Source organism: Coenobita brevimanus, chromosome 101, assembly GCF_032717465.1.
Source record: "Coenobita brevimanus isolate Jiangsu-jjx chromosome 101, ASM3271746v2, whole genome shotgun sequence".
NCBI classification, from domain to species: domain Eukaryota; kingdom Metazoa; phylum Arthropoda; class Malacostraca; order Decapoda; family Coenobitidae; genus Coenobita; species Coenobita brevimanus.
In genome coordinates, this window is record NC_137054.1 from 25,793,616 (window position 1) to 25,815,237 (window position 21,622).

Genomic DNA, 21,622 nt, shown 5'->3' on the forward strand with positions numbered 1-21,622 from the left:
GCAAGAAAGCTGATTTTTTTCTAATATACGGGTAGATAGGCAGGTGGGTTTGGAGGTAGGTACAGAAGTTCGTCTAGTATACCGACACACTGGTAGAGGTAAGTTGGTTGGGAGATAGGTAGGTTGGAAGCAGGTAGGTATGGAATGAAGCAAGTAGGTAAGGATGTATTGTGGCTAGTAGATTTGTAGGAAGTTAGGTAAGAAGGGAGGCAGGGAGACAGACCAACAGGAGGACAGGGAAGCAGGTAAGTAGGTGAGTAGTATGAGTGGTAGATTACTAGTAGGTAAGAGGTTAGGGAGATAGGAGATAAGCTTGCAGAATGGTAGTGAGTTTGGTAGGTATATTTTGAGTGATGGAGGAAGGGAGATAGAAAGTAAGGTAGATAAAGCAGCAAGTAGGGTGAGAGCTATTTACAAAAGTAAGTAATTACACTGAGTGGTAGACACACTGGGAGAGACAAAGGAGTATATGTTGATTTATAGCCCAGTACTATCAAGCTGCGTTACACTTCCTCAGTACCTGAACATCCACCCCAACATTTCATTTTGTTTTATTTGAGGGTTCATAGCAGAGCCGTCAAAAAAATCATAAGCTGCTTTACTGTTGCAGTCACTCTTAGTATACTGTATGCTGTCAGATACAATCATAAGATATGGAATCGGGACAAAATGCAGTAGCACTTGGCATATCCTCAGGTAAATTAACCCGCCACGTCCCGTTGACGTGTATATACGTCCGAACATTTTGTCACTGTGACCGTGCTAACATATATAAACGCGCCACAATTGCAAGGTCCATCATTTGCATATTTTTCAAATTTCACCCGTGATTTTGGAATGGAGAGGTATATGAGAGAGGGGGGTGTGAATTGGGAGCAGGGTAGTGAAATGGTGGGGGACAGGGTGATGTGGAGGTGATTTGTTTGTGGCCACCCTGTATGGGATTAAGGCATCTGGCGATAGATAGATAGATAGATAGATTTTTGGTACGCATACTTGGGACACCTTCCTCTACCCAATGCCAGGCGGAGACAATGCCTTACCCCACATGACCTCCCCCCCCCTGCACACCATTGTCTCGGCAACTCACCTGTTACCAGTGACCTGGCCAGTGAAGACATGTCGTGCCACGGTACGAAATTCAAGGCCAGAGTGATTCCCCAATCGATGACAATGTGGAGGACAAAGTTTATGTAGTGTTAGAGGAAAAAACAGTCAAAATGATGATCAGGTAATGTCGCCAAAAAAGGTGAGGTATGTTGACGTGTTTGCTGAGTGAAATAATGCATATTTCATCTATATTACTGTGTGAAAACCATTATACTCTTGTACTACATATAAATTCGTACCAAATAAATAAATAAATAGCTATTATGAGTGCTTCTGAATATTTACCCCTCCCATAGAACATCTTTTCTCTGGAGCCAGACCCCATAGAAAACGCAGCCAGGTAAGGGTATGTTACCTGTATCGACATTTTAAACCTCAGGTGAGCGATTTCTCTATGAATTTTCAATGTTTCTCATAAAAAGTGGAGGTTTTAGCACACACAAAAAAAAAAAAAAATGAAAATCTGCCGGGATTGGTTAAAAATCTGCCGGGATGGGGCAGGTTAATGCACGTACATGGACAGCAAACTCTAACCTGAATACAGGGGAAGATAATGCATCAGGCGTAAGGAACATCTACGCTAGAAGCAGTGTTATATAACCTACTCCGAATGATAATAAATTCTCAACTTTTTGCCTTTCACGTTATCTTTCTGACATGCTTGAAGAATTGCACACTGACGGAAGTGCAGTGGGAATCACTAAATTGTCAGGCAAAGTGAAAATCTAATCACAGGGCATGACGGAAGACTAGTCAATGGCCATCGTGTTGGCTGGGGGAATTTTTATGATCATTACCGGACTGATTTATCACAACACAGCACGTCACACTCAGGGCTGAAGATAATAAAGCTTCCGTCTATTTTTTTTTCTTCGGACTGATCATGCTGATGCATATAGTTAGCTTCTCCTCCCGTCTCTGTTCTCCCACCACTACAGTTGTGGGGCCCTGCATATACGACATACATCACGTCACACTGAGATGGTAGCAACCCCCTCCCTCTCTCTCTCTCTCTCTCTACTTTTCCCGCTGTCAGGCGTAATACTTCCTTTCTCGCCTGTCCGTGTTTACCCCAAAGTAGCGGGGAACTTGGATGCACTGTCTAGTGAGAGCAAGAACAGCACAAAGATGACATGACAAGAGGTTAATAAAGACCATTTCTTACCGCTTCACTTCAAAATATCTTCATTTAGGTATGTATATGTTTTTGCTGTATTAGCAGGAACAACAAACAAAAGATTTCCTTAAACTGGCAGGGTCAGTTGTAAGGCCGTGAGACAATCATATTTTAGTACAGAGGAATTGTGATAGAAGTGTGTGTGTGTGTGTGTGTGTGTGTGTGTGTGTGTGTGTGTGTGTGTGTGTGTGTGTGTGTGTGCAAGGATGCTTTACACTTCGTTTGTCATGAAGCTGATTATCTGCATAAAGATTTCGGGACGGGTAGATAGAGACCTTCGTCCAGAGGAAAATTTCCTAATGTCTTCACATTACCAGAAGGTCCACTATCACACCTCCCTTATCACTTATTCGTCTGCACATGTTGGTGTAGTGTTGAGGTTAACGACGCCATGAGTGCCCACTGCTAACCAATGGGAGTGAGTGGGTTTAAAAACATTATACAAGGTGATTCACTTCTCTGAGGCCTCAGAATAACGCCAATATATCCGTCACTAATGAACAAATTTAAAAGACACCCTGATTTTTTTTAACAAGCTTCAGTTTTTGTCAGTCAAAAATCTGTAGCTGTAAACCTCCCTGACATTTGAAATTAAAAATATTTACTCTATGCTGGAAATGAAATGCTGTTCTTCCACTAGTGTGGCAATGAGTGAGCATAGTTTGGTCAACTGTGCTAATCATGTATCATGCAATACTCGAGAAATGACTGTGTACTTTTAACTCTCCTCATTTAACTCCAGTTTCTTTGGCCTGGATGTAGGTTCACATTAAGAGACAAAAAAAACACACACACTTGAGTAGCTAAAAAAAAATATATATATGCTCTGCAGCTCAGATGATGGCTATGGCTTCAAAGAGGCGTGTGGGTACACAGGCCAGTTTTCTATTTGCCACAGTAGTGAAAACAAGGATGAATTCTTAATCCAAGTAGTCCGATTCATTCCCCACCATGAGTGGCCACCTGACCTCTGCCACCTACACTTCTGCCAATCCTCCCACTCGTCCAGGGAAGGGGTTGAGTGACATTGCAATTGTCAAGATGTTAGAAATGATGTCATCATTATAAAGTGGCGAGATGATAGCTGAAAGTGGGAGTTATCATGAGGAGGGCAGCATACCTTGGCTGCCTTCCTGTGCCTCCTTCCCTTAGCTCCATGTCGCCAGATGAGTGATTCTGACGGACTCTTAGCACCTGCCGAAGATCCCCCAGTACCTGCACACATCGTCTACCTTTCAAACGTCTCGGGAGACTCTTCTGAGGCGTCAGACTCTGATGCCGAGGCTTGGGTGGCAGGAAGTCAAAGGCAATATACTCACAGCATTTTGGCCACCCAGCCTCTGGTATAACAGCAACGCAGAGGCTCTGTGCCTCCACCACCTACATTGCCCCAGCCTGGTACTTCATGATGGATGACCCCACAGACTGGCCCTTCATCTGTGCCTTTAGCACCACAGGTGTGACCATGTGGGCAATAAATCACAGGAAGCAGTATTGCTTCTAAACACTCCCCAGGGATCGCCACCTGGTGAATCATCATCCTCTGAATCATTTTATTCTTCCTCCCCTCTCTGCCATTCAAGAGTCCAAGGTGTATGTGGGGCATGTTCCCACAGGTCATGTATGGGGACAATGAAAACTTTTGTTTGGAAGAGGGGGAAGGTTTGGAACCCATAGTGGCTGCTATTGATGGTTCTCAGGCATGCATTTAGGCAGATTTCCCAGGGACTGACATCTCATACATGTTGGATATTTTCATGGCATTTTTTTTTTTCACTTTCCATGATAGAATACCTGATGGATGAAATAAACTTTCACCAGGAAATCTCCCTATGCTACAGTACCTCGACCTCCCTTCCCCTGACAGATCGAATGGGAGGGAATGGCAGCCTGTAAAAGACAATGAATTATACCTGGGGCTAACTCTGGCCATGCTCATAGCATAGCACACATAAGAAAAAAAGCATGCCATACCAGACCATCGGAGGATGATCTCATAGCCACACCAGCCAATAGGTAATTGATGGTGTGGGACCAGTCCCTTGCCATACTACAGGTCCTGCATATTTCCCGAACCACATGGCAAACCTGGAGTACAGACCTGCTGGGGAAAAACCGTACATGCAGTGTCATATCTGCTGGAACAGCCAGTGACGGCAGCACGTTCACAAAGAAATGCACTACCAATACAGTGAGTACAAAGTGGAACTGTGCACTGAGTGCTTCTTCAATTACCACACTGAGGAGGGGTACTCGACACTTGTATGTGGGAAAGAATAAATAGTGTACAAAGTGATTTTACTACAAAATTTAGACTATATATAAGGAAAAGTACAATTATAAGAAAAAATTCTCAGGTCAAGGTGTAAATGAACTCACAATACAGGTGTAAATGACTGTTACAATAATGTACCGAAAAATGAATGCAAATTCGTTGTGATTGTAAACTGGAAATTATTTTGTGCATTTCCTCTAGTGCTGTAAGAACTTAGTCAAGTATGCGATTGTACTACAAAAGACTTAAGAATACAAGGAAGAATATGATTATAAGGAAACAGTCTCAGGACATAGTGAAAGTAAAACTGCAATACAAGCACCAATAAGTGTTGAGGTAATATGATGCAATATATGTGCAAATTGAATCTCTCCTGGTAGTAAGCTGGTATTTATTTTGTACAGTTACTCTAGTGCAGTAAGAACTTAATCAAGTAAGTGCTTTGGAAAATAAGAAAACTACAGGTTTAAAAAAAAGGAAATGATCTGAAGGATAACTCAGACGATCTTATTCAATGCAGAAAATGTAGTCAAAAGTGAAATTGAAAGTGCTGCTTGGTGGAGAGTTATGTGCAATAAACCATGGAACTTCTTTTCTCTCTTCCATCTCACACTCCATAGTGCACAATGTCACTCTGGAAAGGCCAGGAAAATTGGGTGAATAAACTGAGTTAGCCACATATATAAGGGGTGATGAGGCATTCACGCAGCAGTGTCTGAGGACAGACAAGAGGAATGTCAAGGTCAAGTGGGGCAAAGGGGACCGTGAGCGAATGGGAGCGGGGAATCCCTGTCTGAACCAGGCAGGCACAGGGACTATCTACTGTAGCTGCTAACTCACCCGCTCATATGAACAGAGCCCCTCACTACCCCAACAATTGCCTCCATTTCGTCACCTCTTACCTCCACATTCCCTCTACCTAGTGACCTGCAGATAAATGCATTGAAGAGATGAAGGATTCATGAGTATTCTGATTTTTCACTGAAAGTTTTCTGAGCTGTAGTTATGTAGCTATGACTGGTTGAAAACACCCGACTTTTCAACAGCAAAAAAAGACACATTCTCCTCCCCACTTTCAGTCTCCCCCATCTTCCCTCATTTCTTTCACATCTCCCTCCCTCATCATTCCTCGTTTTCCTCTCTCCCTCTCTCGGACATAATTATCCCACCCTGACTCCATTTTCTGCTCCTTTCCCTCTGTTTCCTACAGAGGAGCTAGTCGGAGAAGAACAAGGGGGATTTAGGAAGAGAAAAGGTGTGTAGATCAGATACTTGTTCTTAGATGTTTAGTGGAGAAGTATCTAGAGAAGGGAAAGAAAGTGTATCCTGCCTTCATGGACATTGAGAAAGCATATGACAGAGTAGATAGGCAAGGTATGTGGAAAGTATTAAGAATATGTGGAGTGGATGGGAAATTGTTGAGTGCTGTGAAGAGTCTGTACGAGGGAGCTAGGGCTACAATGCGAGTGGATGGAGAGCTGAGTTCTTTGATCTAAATGTGGGACTGAAACAGGGATGTGTGATGTCTCCATGGCTGTTTAATGTATTCATGGATGGGGTTGTAAATGAGGTGCAAGGCCAGGCAGTGGATGTCGTGGTGGCTCTAATGAATAAGAGTGAGGTGTGGAAGATTCTGGTGTTGCTGTTTGCTGATGATACAGTGTTGTTGAGTGAAGATGAATGGGAGTTGCAAGGTTTGGTGAATGAATTTGGGGCAATGTGTAAGAAGAGGAATCTGAAAGTTAATATAAACAAGAGTAAAGTTATGGTGTTTGAGATTAATGAAGTCACAGAATGCACAGTGAGGTTGGATGATGAGGATATGGAGAATGTGAGTGCATTCAAGTACATGGGTAGTGTGATGAGTAAGGATGGAAGTTTTGGGGATGATGTGCTTGAAAGGGTACAGCAGGGAAGGAAGGTTGTTGGTTCACTGAAACCGGTGATGAAGCATAGAGAGGTGAGTATAGAAGTTAAGAAGTCACTGTATGATAGGATTGTGATCCCTGCTCTGACGTATGAAAGCGAGGCATGGACCTTGGTAGAGGGGAACAAGTCAAGAGTGAAAGCAGTGAAAATGAGTTACCTGACAGGAGCATGTGGAGTGACATGGAGGGACAGACTGACGAACAAAGAGATGAAATAACTTGTGGGGTGGATGTGGATGTGACTGAGATAATTAGGAGAAATACACTGAGGTGGTTTGGATATGTGGAGAGAATGGAGAATGAAGGACTGACTAACAGGGTGTATGTAGATGAAGTGGAGGGAGGGGGAGACCGAGGATGAGGTGGAGGGATGGAGTTGAGAGGTATATGAGGGAGGGGGGAATGAACTGGGGGGAGGGCAGTCAAATGGTGGGTGACAGAGCGACTTGGAGGCGTTTTGTCTTCGGCCACCCTTTGTGGGAATAGGGCGTCGGCCTATAGATAGATAGATAGATTCAGCTGTATTCTTTGCGTTCTGCCATGCTTCTGTTTTCCTTTTATATATATATATATATATATATATATATATATATATATATATATATATATATATATATATATATATATATATCCTCCTTCTCCAGTGACAGTAGATCCTTTGTCTTCGGTTTTGATTCAATTGCTTCCACTCAGAAATGGGAAAGAAGGAGGGAGAGAACGATAGCAGATAGGAAGGGAAGGGACAGGAGGAAGGGAGGGAGTAGTAGAGCGAAAGGATAGAAGGGGGGAAATGGAAGGGACGGGAGAAAGGGAGATAGTAGTAGAGGGAGAGAATAGAAGAGGAGGGGAAAAGGAGAGGAGAGGGAAAGGAAGGAAAGAGGAGGAGGGAAGAAGGAAATGAAAGAGGGCAAGGGAAGGAGAACGGATGAAAGCGTGAAAAAAGAGAGTGAAATGGGAATTACAAAGAAGGAAATGATAAGGAAAGATTGAAACGACGGGATAAATAGAGAGGAAACTGCGGAAGGATGAGGGGGAACGAGAGTACGGATGAGGAAGAAAAACGAAGGACGGGAGCGGAAGGGAAAAGGAGGATTCGTGGGAGAGATGAAGGGAAGGGAAGAGAGTTTTTTTTTTTTTTTTTTTTTTTTTTTTTTACGGCCAATCAACCATCGGGGCCGAAGCCCCTGGTTATTAAGGCCATGGGTATATATATATGTATATACATTTAAATATATATACATATATATACAAACATATATATATACATACACACACACACACACACACACACACACACACACACTTCCATGCATACATACAGACACATTTTCATGCAAACGTACATATATATATATAATATTTTTAATCTTATTTATTTATTTTTTTGTATTTTTATTTTTTTAATTTTTTCTTGGTTTTATATGTTTTATACCTTATAATATAAAGACAAACTAATCTAAAGACCCTAAAACTAATTACCTAACAGACAAATCGCTAATCTATACTAAATCCTACAGAGACAAATAGCTAGACCTACACTAATGGTAAAAATACCTCGACTAACAGAACACCATTGACTGCAGATATGTAATGCCTTTCTACATTACATACCTGCACTCATCACCTGGTGACTGTCAGTCGAGGCACAACCTAATATAGGGGACATCAATATATGAAAGGGAACCAGACGAGTCAGGAACATTTCCATATACGTCAGCTGTCGTCCCTAATTAGAACAACTTAAGCAAGATAATATAATGTATTTACATAATTTGTACAAAAAGTGAAGAACCTCGCCCAGCAGACCACCATCGACTACAAGTGCCCAATACCTTCCTATATTGCACACTTGCACTCATCAGCTGGTGACTGTCAGGCGAGGAACTTGGCTTAATGTAGGGGACATCTATATTAGAAATAGATCGGTGGGAGGAGGAACTATTTAAAATATGTCAACTGTCAACCCTAATTAATATTACAATATATACATATTTACTCTTCATAAAAACCATAACCACACTGTAAAAAAGTCACATCACTCTGATCAGTCCGGTCTCTCTCAAGAAAGCCATCAATTTATCAGTCATAACAATGTCCCCATCACCCAGGATGGTGGAAAGGGTGAAGGGGATGTCTACTGCGCCGCAGTAATTTATAAGTGAAGCACGTTCACGAATAAATCGCCGACAGCGCAGGATGATATGACTAATAGATAACTCCGCATTACAGATGTCACAGTGCGGTGGGAAGCGTCTTTCCATATATGGTTTTATGTGGGTTACAATGGTGGCATTCAGCCGTAGCCGTGCCAACACTTTTTCTTCTAGGCGACTGGGACGGTTGGCAGTGTCCCAGTCGCCCAGGTACGGCTTACAAGTTGGAATATTTAGTCTGGTCCACTGACCTTGCCACAGAAGATTTATTGATTTCTTTCCGAGAGATAGACTCGACCGTAGATCACGAGGAACGTCCCAAGTCTCCTCGAGCTCCACAGCCGACTTTGCAAGTAAGTCAGCCTGCTCATTGCCGTAGATACGACAATGACCAGGCACCCAGATCAGCGTGAATGACTTGTTGCATGAATGCAACTTATTAACGATGCGGCCCTGGATCTCATGAGAGTCCGTAGTGCAAGATGCAATTGCCTGAAGGGCTGATTTTGAATCTGAAAATATGACAAATGAGTCATGTCTAGAATTGAGAGCATAGTCTATGGCTTTGTCAATAGCAAAAAGTTCTGAAGTAAACACAGATGTATGAGTCGGCAACCGATACCTGAGGGCACATTCAGTCGACCACACACTTGCACCCACACATTCACTCGACTTGGAGCCGTCGGTGTACAATTGATGGGACCCCAAGTGACGAACAATGATCTTACGAAACAAGTGGTGGACCTCCGCCTCCGGCGCCTTGGCCTTTGGTGCTGGGAGCCATGTAACATCGACTGTAAAGCCAGGTGGCTCCCAAGGCGCTATATTTTTAAGCACCAACTTGTCACAGTCACTGGGGTCCACATCAAGCTCCTGAGTCAGTAAGTGGAGGCGAGCGGCAAGTGGCCGACGCACCCCCCGCAGAAGGTGGTGGTATTGACGCAGGGGGGTACAGGCCACATTGCCGATATTACTTTTTCTTAATGTCCTTACACCATAGGACAAGGCCAGGTGGTCACGGCGAATACGGAGGGAGGCACATTCGCCTCCACTTCCATACGAGCTACACGGGTACACCGGACAGCTCCAAGACACATTCGCAAACATTTATTCTGTAACACATCCAATCCTTTCAGCGTGGCATCGGATGCCGAGCCATACACCTGTGCGCCATAGTCTAGCTTCGATCGAATAAGGGACTTATACACCATTAATAAAGATTTTCTGTCGGCACCCCAGGTAGTACCCGCTAGGTACTTGAGGACATTTAACGGTTTATCACAACGAGCAAGCAAAGTATTAACGTGAAGTTTAAAATTCATTCTACGATCAAAATGTATTCCTAAAAATTTTACAGAATTTTGAAAAGGTACCGCCTGATTATCCAAAGTTAAGCACAAATTAGGTACGTTACGATTAGTGAAAACTATAGCGGCACACTTACGTACGGAAAACTTAAATCCCCACTGCAAGGCCCATTGGTGGACGGAGTCAAGGGCTGCTTGAATCCGGCCAGCCGAAAATTGTGCATTACGGGAAGAGTGCCATATTGCACAATCGTCAGCGTAGAGTGAGTATTTAAGATTCCTCGGGATGGGAGCTGATGACAGAATATCATTGATCATAATACTAAATAAAGTAGGACTAAGCACATTTCCCTGTGGCACCCCGTTTTCCTGGATAAATATATCCGATGTTACGTTACGGGGCAATTTGACAGAGAAAGTTCTGTCCCTTGAGAAATTTGAAATAAAAACAGGCAAATTTCCTCTTAAACCATAAGCATAGAGCTTCATTAGTATACCGTGTTGCCAGGTCATGTCATAGGCTTTATGGATGTCCAAGAACACCCCTATCATGAATTCTTTATTGGCAAATGCCTCTGCAATAAAATGCTCCAAATTCATTAAATGATCTAGTGAACTTCTGTATTTACGGAAGCCACATTGTTGATCATTTAACAAATTCTTCGACTCTAAAACAAAAAGAAGCCTATTGTTAACCATACGTTCCATGACCTTACATAGACAAGAAGTCAACACAATAGGACGAAATGAAGTGGGATTCATAAGACGACCAGCCTCTTTGGGTATCGGTATGACGTGCGCAAAGTGCCATGAGTTTGGGAATGTTCGAGACGCCCAAATCTCATTGTACAATGCTAACATCTTAATCAGGTTGTCCTGATTAAGATGCTGGATCATACCGTACGTGATGGTGTCTGGTCCAGGGCTGGTGTCTTTACAGGATTTAAGGGCAAGGAGCAGTTCATCTAGCGTAAACTCTTGGTTGTACGGGGAGTTTACGTCTTCTGTGGCAAAGTCTAATATCTGTAGCTCAGCCGTGCGTTTATGATGTTGGAAACGAGGGTCATAATTGGCTGAGCTACTTACATGAGAAAAACTCCTGGCGAGGATGTTAGCAACGTCCACGGGCTCGTCATAGGTGGTGTTATTCACCTGCAAGGTGGTGACAGGGAAGTATGGGCGTTTATTATTTAATAATCTTATAGTGGACCAGACTTTATTTAATGGTGTTGTACGAGTCACCGTGGACACAAAGGACCGCCAGGAGTCACGTTTAGCCCTTCTTATTATTCTCCTTGCCTCAGCCCGTGCCTGTTTGTATGCAATAAAATTTTTCTCAGTGGGCTGACTATCAAAAATCCTGTATCTCCTATTGCGTTTTCTTAATGCTTGTCGGCAATCCGGCGTCCACCAATGTGCTCTATGCTTCGCATGAACTGTAGAAGTCTTGGGAATAGCAGCCTCAGCTGCGTGTAATATGGATTGGGTTATATTTTCGACCTTAACATCTATGGTCTCCCCAGATATATCTAAATTGGCGATCCTTGAGAAGGATCCCCAATCTGCTTTCTTATAGTTAAATTTTGGAGGTGGAGGGGTCCGAAACGATGTCGCGTGTATAAGAAAGACAGATGGGTAAATGATCGCTTCCCAAGGAGTCGTCATAAGGATCCCATGAGAGATCTTGATGTATACCGGGGAGGCCAAAGATAAGTCAATGGCCGAAAAGTTACCAGTACGATCATCTACACGAGTCGCTCTACCATCGTTCAGAAGACAGAGGTTGGACTGTAGTATTAGGTCGGCTACTTGCTCCCCACGACCATCAATCCTCAAGCTACCCCATTGATAGTGATGGGCGTTAAAATCGCCCAACACTAACTTATTCCCAGGGAGGTGTTCCACTAGTGAATTTAAAGCATCACTATCAATGGGGCCATGTGGAGGACAGTACAGAGAGCAAATAGACAGATACGTGTTATTAAATTTTACTCTGCACGCGACCGCTTGCAGAGTAGAATTTAGAATCACTTCCGTTTGTGGGTGTGATTTGTGGGTGTAAATGGCAACTCCGTGACCTTCATATCTTCTATACGAGTGGTAGTGTTTGAACTGTGGAGGATCAGGGTGATCCTCCAGGCGCGTCTCCTGTAAACAAACAACGTCTGGCCTGTGTATAGAAAGCAAGATTGCTATATTGTGTAACTTATTCCCAATACCTCTACAATTCCACTGTAGTATAGTGAATGCGGCGGTTTAAGATTTTTGTTGGGGGCCAGTGTGCTTTGTCTTTTTTTGTCGCCCACCGGCAGGCGAGCGACTACCGGGGGACCTATCCCGGTGCTTGTTAACCCGCCCCGTCCCGGCCACTTTTCGACCACTGGTACCCCCCAATCCCGGGCAATTTTGGACCTTTTTTTTTTTTTGCTAAAACTTTCGCTTTTGGTGAGAAACATCGAAAATTCATAGAGAAATCGCTCACCTGAGGTTTAAAATACTCATTACAGGTAGGAGAGCCTCCTTACTTTACTGGGTTTTCTATCAGGCTGGCACCAAAGAAAACGAGTTCTATGGGAGGATAACTATTTCACACCACTCATAAACGGTATTTATTTATTTACTGTTACGAATTTATATGTAGTACAAAAGTATATTGGTTTTCAAGCAGTAATATAGGCATTATAAGCATTGTTTCACTCACTAATACCTGACCTTTTTTTGCCACATTACCTGATCATCATTTCTAACTGTTTCTTCCTCTAATGCTATGTAAAGTTTGTCCTCCACATTGTCATTGATTGGGGAATCACTCTGGCCCTGAATTTCGTACCGTGGCATGACATGGCTATACTGGCCAGGTCACTGATAACAGGTGAATTGCTGAGAAAAGGGCATGCAGGAGGGGGGAGGAGGTCATGCTGGGTAAGGCATTGTCTCTGCCTGGCATCTTGTTGAGGCAGGTGTCCCGTGTATACGTACCAAAAATGACTCGCGAAAATTGAAAATTGTGGAAATTATGAACCTTGCAATTGCAGGACGTTGAAGTACGTCCTCGGGATTGGCAGTGACAAAACGTGAGGACGTGGAAGTACGTCCTCGGGACGGCGCGGGTTAATGGAAACCTCCATATTATCATCAATAACTAGGTTCCCAGCCTCCCCCGAGGAAGAGCTAACCTTTCTCTCCCTCGCTGGAGTAGGAACCGGAAGGACATGAGGACGTGACTGTTTCGTGAGGGTGGTCATGTTATTCTTAGTAGGCTTGTCAGGCTTCGTTTTAGGCCGTACTGATGAAGAGGCAGCAGCAGCCTGAGAGTAAGTTGAAGCTTTAGGGATGTCAGTGAGAGAGTTGGAACGGACAGGGGGTCGAGATGGAGATGTACTGTGAGCGGCAGGAGGGAGAAAGACAGGGTCAGTCTGCGTCTCGACAGAGCACATCACAGGACGGGATATTACCGCCGAAGCATAGGACCTATTCGGCGTGGGAGTTGCATGCAACTCCTTCACCTTTTTCCTAGCTTCGTAGTAGGAAATACCCTCAGTTGCCTTCACTGTGCAGACTTCCTTCTCCTCCTTCCACTTGGGACAATCCCTAGAGGAAGTGGAGTGAGTACCCTTGCAGTGAAAGCAACGTACTGTCTCTGATGTGCAACTTTCCGCATCATGACCCTGGCTTGCACACTTGCCGCACACTGGCTGGGAAGCCCGACAAGTCTTTGTACCATGCCCATACAGCTGGCATTTCAGGCAACACAAAGGGTTAGGGATGTACGGCCGAACATGAATAATTTCGTAACCAACTTTTATTTCATTAGGAAGAGAAGATTTGGCAAACGTCAAGATGATAGTTGCTGTCTTCGTCCTTATGCCTTCCGAGTAGCGAGTTATGAATTTAGCCTCTACGACATCTTGCTGCGCCAATTCACTTACGATCTCGTCCTCGCTCATCACCATGAGATCCCTGCAAGTGACAACACCCTTGCAAGAATTCATGGAGACTGGGATTTTGGCTTCGACATCGTAACAATGAAATTTGCGCAGTTTCAACAAATCCTTTACTTGTGCCGAGTTTACAGTTTTGACCAGGAGATCTCCATTAGCAAGTTTTTTAACTTGTTCGACTTCTCCCGCACAGTGGTCAATCACCTTCTTGATAAGGAAGGGATTGAGACTGGACAGGGGAGTGGAACCTAGCGCATGGATGGTGACGTAGGTCGCATTTGCTACTGGGATATCAAGTGGGGCTCGAGTCTGGCGTCCATCAGTCTGGGGGTGGTCAGTCCGGTCGTTCCTACTTTCGTCAGGACCACCTCCCCCCCTGAAGGGGGGGGAGGCAGGTGTGGCGTCCGCCATAGTTACCACTTCCCCCGTGAGGGGGAAGTGGGAAGAAAGAGAAAAACAACCAAGGGAGAATTTGCCCGGGGAAAAAACACCTAGTCTGAGATTACCCTCTCAAACCACTCTCGGGAGGACGCGCCCGTGTGTAACTCACACCCCAGAGCGATCAGTGGGGGGTACACTCCAGAGGTGAGTAAGCAAAGGCAATCTCAGGAAACAGATATAGACACTTACTATATCTCTAAAGGGCTGGGAGGAGAATTAGTACTAGCTAACCTAACTTTATTGAAAAACGCCCTAGTGGCGGAGGAAACAAAGCTAAAGCCGGTGAGGCAACCCTGCAGCTAGAGGAGAGCCAGAGAAACACGTCTGCACACTCCACGACCATGCATCAAAGTCAGAGAGAGAAAAAAAGAAAGGATTAAAAAGTGAGTAAAATTGCAGACTTGAGGGGAACGGAAATGGGGTAAAAATACACGATAAAATAAAGGGGGGGAGTTTGGAAAAAGAAATGGAGGGAGGGGGGGAAAGGAAAACAGGCCCAGAATGAAAAGGGAGAGATTGCTACGATCACCCCCATTACCAATCACATATACCACCACCAGTCCCAACTACCACCATCATTTCCAAAACATCTACCACCTCCGCCGCTACCAACCTCAATACTGGTAACCATGATATCAATCACAGGCATATCAGCATCGGCGTTATTACAGTAATAACGCCAGACCATTACCTCAACGATACCTTTAAGCAAAACAACCACCAGTAAACAAAACGACCACAAAAAAAAAAAAAAAAACGCAAAATAAACGGAACAACCGTCATTAAGCAAGACACCTACCAGTAACCTTATAATCCACCAGTAAGCATATCAACCACCACGGAGCTAAACAACCACCAACAACAAAAGCATGCATCACTACCGAAGCAACAAGTTTGTTTAAGTATGTTTCATATTTTATTGATATTTTTAGAGATATCCGTGCATGATTCTGGTCAATGATATTACCAGTTTTGTCAGCTGATAATCATTTTAGCAATCATTAACATTTCATTTTTATTCTCCAGGCTAATCTTATACAGCCTTATGCTGATCGAATGGTCGCCCTTAACTTGAAGGAAATCGAGTTGTGTAAAGCTAGAGTAAAGTACAAAGAACGTCCCTGGGTAAAAGTATTAAGCTTATCATTACAGTATTATGACTAAACTAGCCACGCACTGCATCAGCAGTGTCCCTATCCAACATACTCCAACCCCACCACACAAATACAGGTACAGTATCTCCTAAATCACCATTCACCGTCTTTATTACCAAGACGGTAAGACCAACAAATCGACAGTACTCTCACCGTCAGCAGTATTGCCATTTTCACCACAACAAACATCGTCACCCTCCCAGACCATCACCGACACCACACGTACGCACAAAACAATAAGAACCACCACTACAACCACAACAATATTCATACGGCGCACCACTACCATAAGCCAACCAAATCAACTTTTCTACAATTACAGCTGCTACTACTACTACTACTACTACTACTACTACTACTACTACAAGTACTACTGCTGTGACTGGTGCCGTTGCTACGCTAATAATGATGATGATGATGATGATGATGATGATAATAATAATAATAATAATAATAATAATAATGATATTAACAATAATAATAATCACAACAACAACAACAGTAAACTATCTATCTATCTATATACCTAGGCTGCTTCCCCCAAGGAAAGGGAGGTAGCCGAGACAGGACGACAAACTCCCCATTTACTCATCCATTCAGACACATTCATTCGCATCTTAGCCCCAAAGGGGAGAAGGGACAGATCCTCACCGCACCACACCGCACAAGGGTCAACTGCACAGTGCAATCAGTGACATCCGCAGCAGGGCCCGACAGCAGAGCTGGTTTACCCCTGCCACATCATAATAGGCCCATCTCCTTACCCGCACCTGACCTGACCAATGCGGGAGAATATCCCCTCAGGGCTGCGTCATCATTTATTCATTCACAATTTCTCTCCATTTATTTCTGTCACGCACAGCCACTCTTCCTTGCTCAACAGACATCCCTCTCGGATCCAGCGCTCTCTTCACACTGTCCATCCATCCTATTCGTGGTCTCCCTCTCAGCTTTACACCTCGCACATCAGATCTAGTTATCTTATTCACTAATCGCTCATTATCCATTCTCTCCATATGCCCAAACCATCACAACACCCTCTGCTCAATTACCAGCCATCTCCCGAACAAGTCCAGTTCTCCTTCGCACTTCATCATTTCGCACTCGATCCATATGCGTCACTCCACACACACTCCTCAGACACCTCATCTCCATTACATTCAAACTTTTCCTCTCTGCTACACCCATATTCCATGTTTCAGCCCCATATAACGCAGTCGGTACCACAACACCCTCATTCAGCCTTCTCTTTACATCCATTCTAAGCGAACGACATCTAAACACTTTTTTCATTCCTCCCAGCACCTTTCCTACCTCATTCATTCTAAACTTTACTTCTGCATCTATTCTTCCATCCACAAGAACATGTGACCCTAAATATTTAAAACACTGTACCTCCTCAAGCATCTACCAACCTCGTACACTTCATCACTTTACTCTTATTCTCATTTACTTTCAATTTCCTCCTTTCACACACCCTTCCAAACTCCTCTACCAACTGTCTCAATATCTCCTCTGAATTAGCCACCAGTGCAGTATCATCTGCAAATAGCAGCAGCTTCAGATTCCACTCTCCACCATCAACATTCTCCAGACTCGGATCTCCACCTAAAACTCTTGCATTCACCTCCCTTACAACACCATCAATATAAATATTAAACAACCAAGGCGACATCACACATTCCTGTCGCAGCCCCACTCTCACGGGAAACCAATCACTCACAGCATTTCCCACTCTTACACACGCTTAACTATTTACATAAAAACTTTTCACCCCTTTTAATAAACTACCATCAAATCCATACACTCTTAAAACAATCCACAAAGCCTCCCTATCATTTCTATCATACGCTTTTTCTAAATCCATGAATGCCCAAAACACATCCTTGCCTTTCTCTAAATACTTTTCACACACTTGTCTCTTATCAAACACCTGATCCACGCATTCCCTGCCTTTCATAAAGCCACTCTGCTCATCACCAATCACTCCCTCTGTACCCTCTCTAACTCTCATAATTAACACTCTACCATACACCTTACCTACAACACTCAACAGACTTATACCCCTAAAGCTAGTACATTCATACTTATCACCCTTGCCTTTATACAACGTGACCACATAAGTACTTGCTCAGTCAACTGGTACCATGCCTTTCACAAAGCACATATTCAACAATCTTACTAACCAGTCAACAATAGTCACTCCACCACCCTTCAGGCATTCCACAGCACACCCATCCATACCTGCAGTTTTCCCTGTTTTCATCTCCATTACTGCCTTCTCCACTTCCTCCATCGTGATCAAAGAATCATTCAACTCTCCCAACACATTTATTCTTTGCACCCTTCGATCCTCCACACTCTCAGCCACCCTTTCCTCCTCTTCATTTAACAATCTTTCAAAATACTCTGCCCATCTCTTCCTTACTGCAATAATAATAATAATAATAATAATAATAATAATAATAATAATAATAATGATAATAATAATAATAATATATAATAATGATAATAGTAATAATAATAATAATAATAATAATAATAAATATATAACATTACTCTCCCAACAATAACAGTTACTAACAAATGTACATCCACCAGGGCCAGTCACATTAAGCTTTCCACCCAAAATTCCATCTCGTTTAGTGACAAAGTGGAAAACCTCTCTCCTCGCCCTGAAATTAATCAAATATTATCGCTGTTTCCATAAACGTATGATGGACATGAAATTTGGCCATAACTTAAAAGAAGTAGGAGGAAGGGAGGCTGGGAGGAAGAGAGGGAGACAGAGGAATGAGAGGGGCAATGAGAGGATGGGGAAATAAGAGTGACGACGGGAGAGGGAGGGAAAATGAAAGGGAGGAGCAGCTAGACTGAGAGGGACTGGGGAGGAGAAATGGAAGATGGAGAAAGGGCAAAGGGAAAGGTGGCATGGGAAGGAGGAACAGTGAGATTTTAGTAAGTAAGGATGAGGAATGGAGAGAAAAAAGGAAAATACCATGAGAAGATAAATAAAATAAAGTTTGGGAAGCAGGACAAGGGTGGAAAAAAAAAAAAAAAGAGGCAGCGGACTTCCAGGAGGGGGGGGGGATATCAACGAAGACGCAGAAAAATAATAATATAATGTAAGTATATAAAAGAGAGGATTAAGGAAGTAGTAAGGAAAAAGAAGGCACATTAGAAGTGAAAATCTTATACAAAGAGGGAACTGCAGCAGTTAAATTACATAAAGACTGGGTAAAAATTAAGATTTACTGTAGAAGGGAGTGCGTCAGGAAGATACAATTTCACCAAAATTGGTTACAGCCTGCCTAGAAGGCATTTTCAGAAAGCTAGACTGGGAAACCAAGGAAGAACCATAGATGGAGAAAACATATACCATTTAAGATTTGCAGACGACATTGTCCTAATTTCAGAAACATCAGATACATTGCAGGAAATGTTAAATGACCTAAAGAGAGAAGGTCTCAAAGTAGGGCTAAAGATGAACCAGAGTAGAACTAATGTTTCATCTAAACATACCATAGAGCATCATCAGAATAAGCGAAGAAATTCTTGAAGATGTGACACAGTACAATTACTTGTGGCAAATACTAAAACTAACGATAGCCCATGATAACGAAATAAACGTATTACAGCTGGATGGAAAGCTTTCGGTAAACATAGAGACATCATGAAAAGTAGCTTGCCAACATAACAAATGTGTAATCCCACCTATGGCGTACAGTTGTGAGACATGGGTACTGACAAAATCGAAGGAAAATCAACTACCGTAATCAGTTCTCAAAGAACAATAGAAAGGTCAGTGTTAGGAATATCTTTAAGAAAGAGGAAAAGATCAACTTGAGTGAGAGAGCAGACTAAAGTCAAAAGGATTATAGGAGTTGTAAAAGAACAGAAATGAAGGTGGGCAGGTCATGTAGCAAGAATAAGGGACAAACGATGGAGCAAGAAGCTGACTAACTGGACTCCAAGAAACTGTAAATGCAGCAGAAAAATGCCAGACAAGAGGTGGAGAGAAGAGGTAGAAAAAATTTTAGGTTAAACGTGGCAGAGATTGGCTAAGTCAAGAAATACGTGGAAAAGATATATATATATATATATATATATATATATATAGATAGATAGATAGATAGATATAGATAGACAGATAGATATAGATCTCTCTATCTATCTATCTATTATCTCTCTCTCTCTCTCTCTCTCTCTCTCTCTCTCTCTCTCTCTCTCTCTCTCTCTCTAAGCATCAATGTAGTTACCAATAATGTACATGGTTGGAATGATCGAGGATTAGAAAGGAAACACATAAAAGAATGTGAACTATCAATATAATATCCAGCGAAATGGTTTCACACTGATAGACTTGTCATTCAGGCCTATGATATCCTCCACTTTCCTCACAGTCCAAACGACTCAAACAAAATGTACTTCATTATGCCGGCATGAGTACCAGTTGAATCACGTTAAAAATACTAGATAGGTGTGGATTCTTCTTTGTCATAATATTGAGCCTCGCATAAGTCTACGGGAGCGAAGCACCTTGCGTTTAAAAACAGAGTTGTTCCAGCATCAAAAAATGGAAAGAAGAGAAAAGCAGGAAAGCAACGAATTTAAAAACAGAACTGGGAAACTACTGAAAAGTGTGTGTGTGTGTGTGTGTGTGTGTGTGTGTGTGTGTGTGTGTGTGTGTGACAACAACATCCACGGAATGTGAGGTATGCGCGTGGCGGTGTTTTCGGTTGATCAGCTTAGATTAATGCACCAGGTGGTGCTGGTGGCTGGAGCATACTGAGCCTCCCACAGTACTCTTCCATGCAGCGGCTGTGGGTAAGGAAGGACCAGGATAAAAGGGGAATGGGGGAGCTTAAGAAGTGAGGGTAGAGGAGGGGGGGAAGTGTTCGTGTACTGATGTGTCTCAGCATATACTGGACTGCTGCTATCTAATGCTGGCAATGTCAGTGGTGATGAATGAATATCGATTGCTTTAGTCACTAACAGAACTGTATGGCGCTATTCCTATGCTAATTTAAAAATTTTCCCGACATCAAAAATAAACTACAACATCGTCGATGTGCTAAACGGAGGTTAATTATAGCCACTTCACTGAGAGATTTCTTCCCTATACTACCATTCGTTTGGTGATATCTAGAAAAAACTAAAAAAAAAAATCAGTGTGCTTTGGGGTAAAAATGGAGTTTAAATTGCCACTAATAAGCACAAATGTAATTTAATAAAGACTTAATATGCCTGGTTGCTCCCGCCTAAATGATCCACATCAATAGTTTGAAGGGTTATTTGAGCAAGTAGTAACAACGATTTCATTTTCTTTGAATCTGTTCATTACAAAAGCGTCTTGCTGTGTTGGTGTTTCTGTCTCCAGACGCATTCATTCGGCTTTTTACTAAATGTTAGACGTAGCCTTCTTTGACCCAGTTACTTCGAGATGAGTTTCTTAATCTGGATAATCTAGTTTGAAGTTAGCCACAACTGTATGGAAAAGACATCCTCACACGTAGGACTGTTAATAACAGTCAAAAATTACACAAAGGGAGCGAGCACCATACATGAACACTGGTACAAACTGGCACTCGTGAATGATGGTGTGGTGTGCGAGGGTATGATGATCACGCACATGCTGGTGTGCAGAATACAAGTACAAAAAGTGGTTGTTTAGCTGTAGGTCAGTGTCAGGTGGTGTGCATTACAGCGGCCTCGATATTACCATATAAAGTTTGTCAGATAGAACCTGAAGATTTTCGACGATTTGCAACTTACTGACCGCAGCTCAGTGGCTGAAAACACTGTACAATGGCTTTGTTTTCTTTCCCCCTCAAGTTTCTGTGACTACCACTCTATCGAACTGTTATTATTTTTTTTTTTTACATGCGTTGCCATTCAAGAAAGAACCACCCGTTTTGGATTAAGATGAAATGAGCAGAATATAATCTTTCATGAAGAAGTCCTCTGTTAATAGATCCTTTGGTAAAGACAATTAACAGACAATTACAGGAAGTGTTATACGTAAATTAAATATTTGAAATGCCGCTGAGTACACAGTCTCATTAACGTTCTGTGCGGTACATCTATTGGCGGAACCTATACTGATGATTGCAAAGGAGGTTGTGGTGTGACAGTT

General features: G+C 42.8%; 1 protein-coding gene across 1 annotated transcript in view; it reads left to right on the forward strand.

Annotated features, from left to right (window-relative positions):
* LOC145414990 (uncharacterized) overlaps positions 1–21,622 on the forward strand; it is a 91,977-nt gene that overhangs the window by 48,472 nt on the left and 21,883 nt on the right. Inside the window, exon 5 of the mRNA XM_080284410.1 lies at positions 3,640–3,754. Coding sequence (XP_080140536.1) covers positions 3,640–3,754 — 115 coding nt within the window. The remainder of the gene's footprint in view (positions 1–3,639; positions 3,755–21,622) is intronic.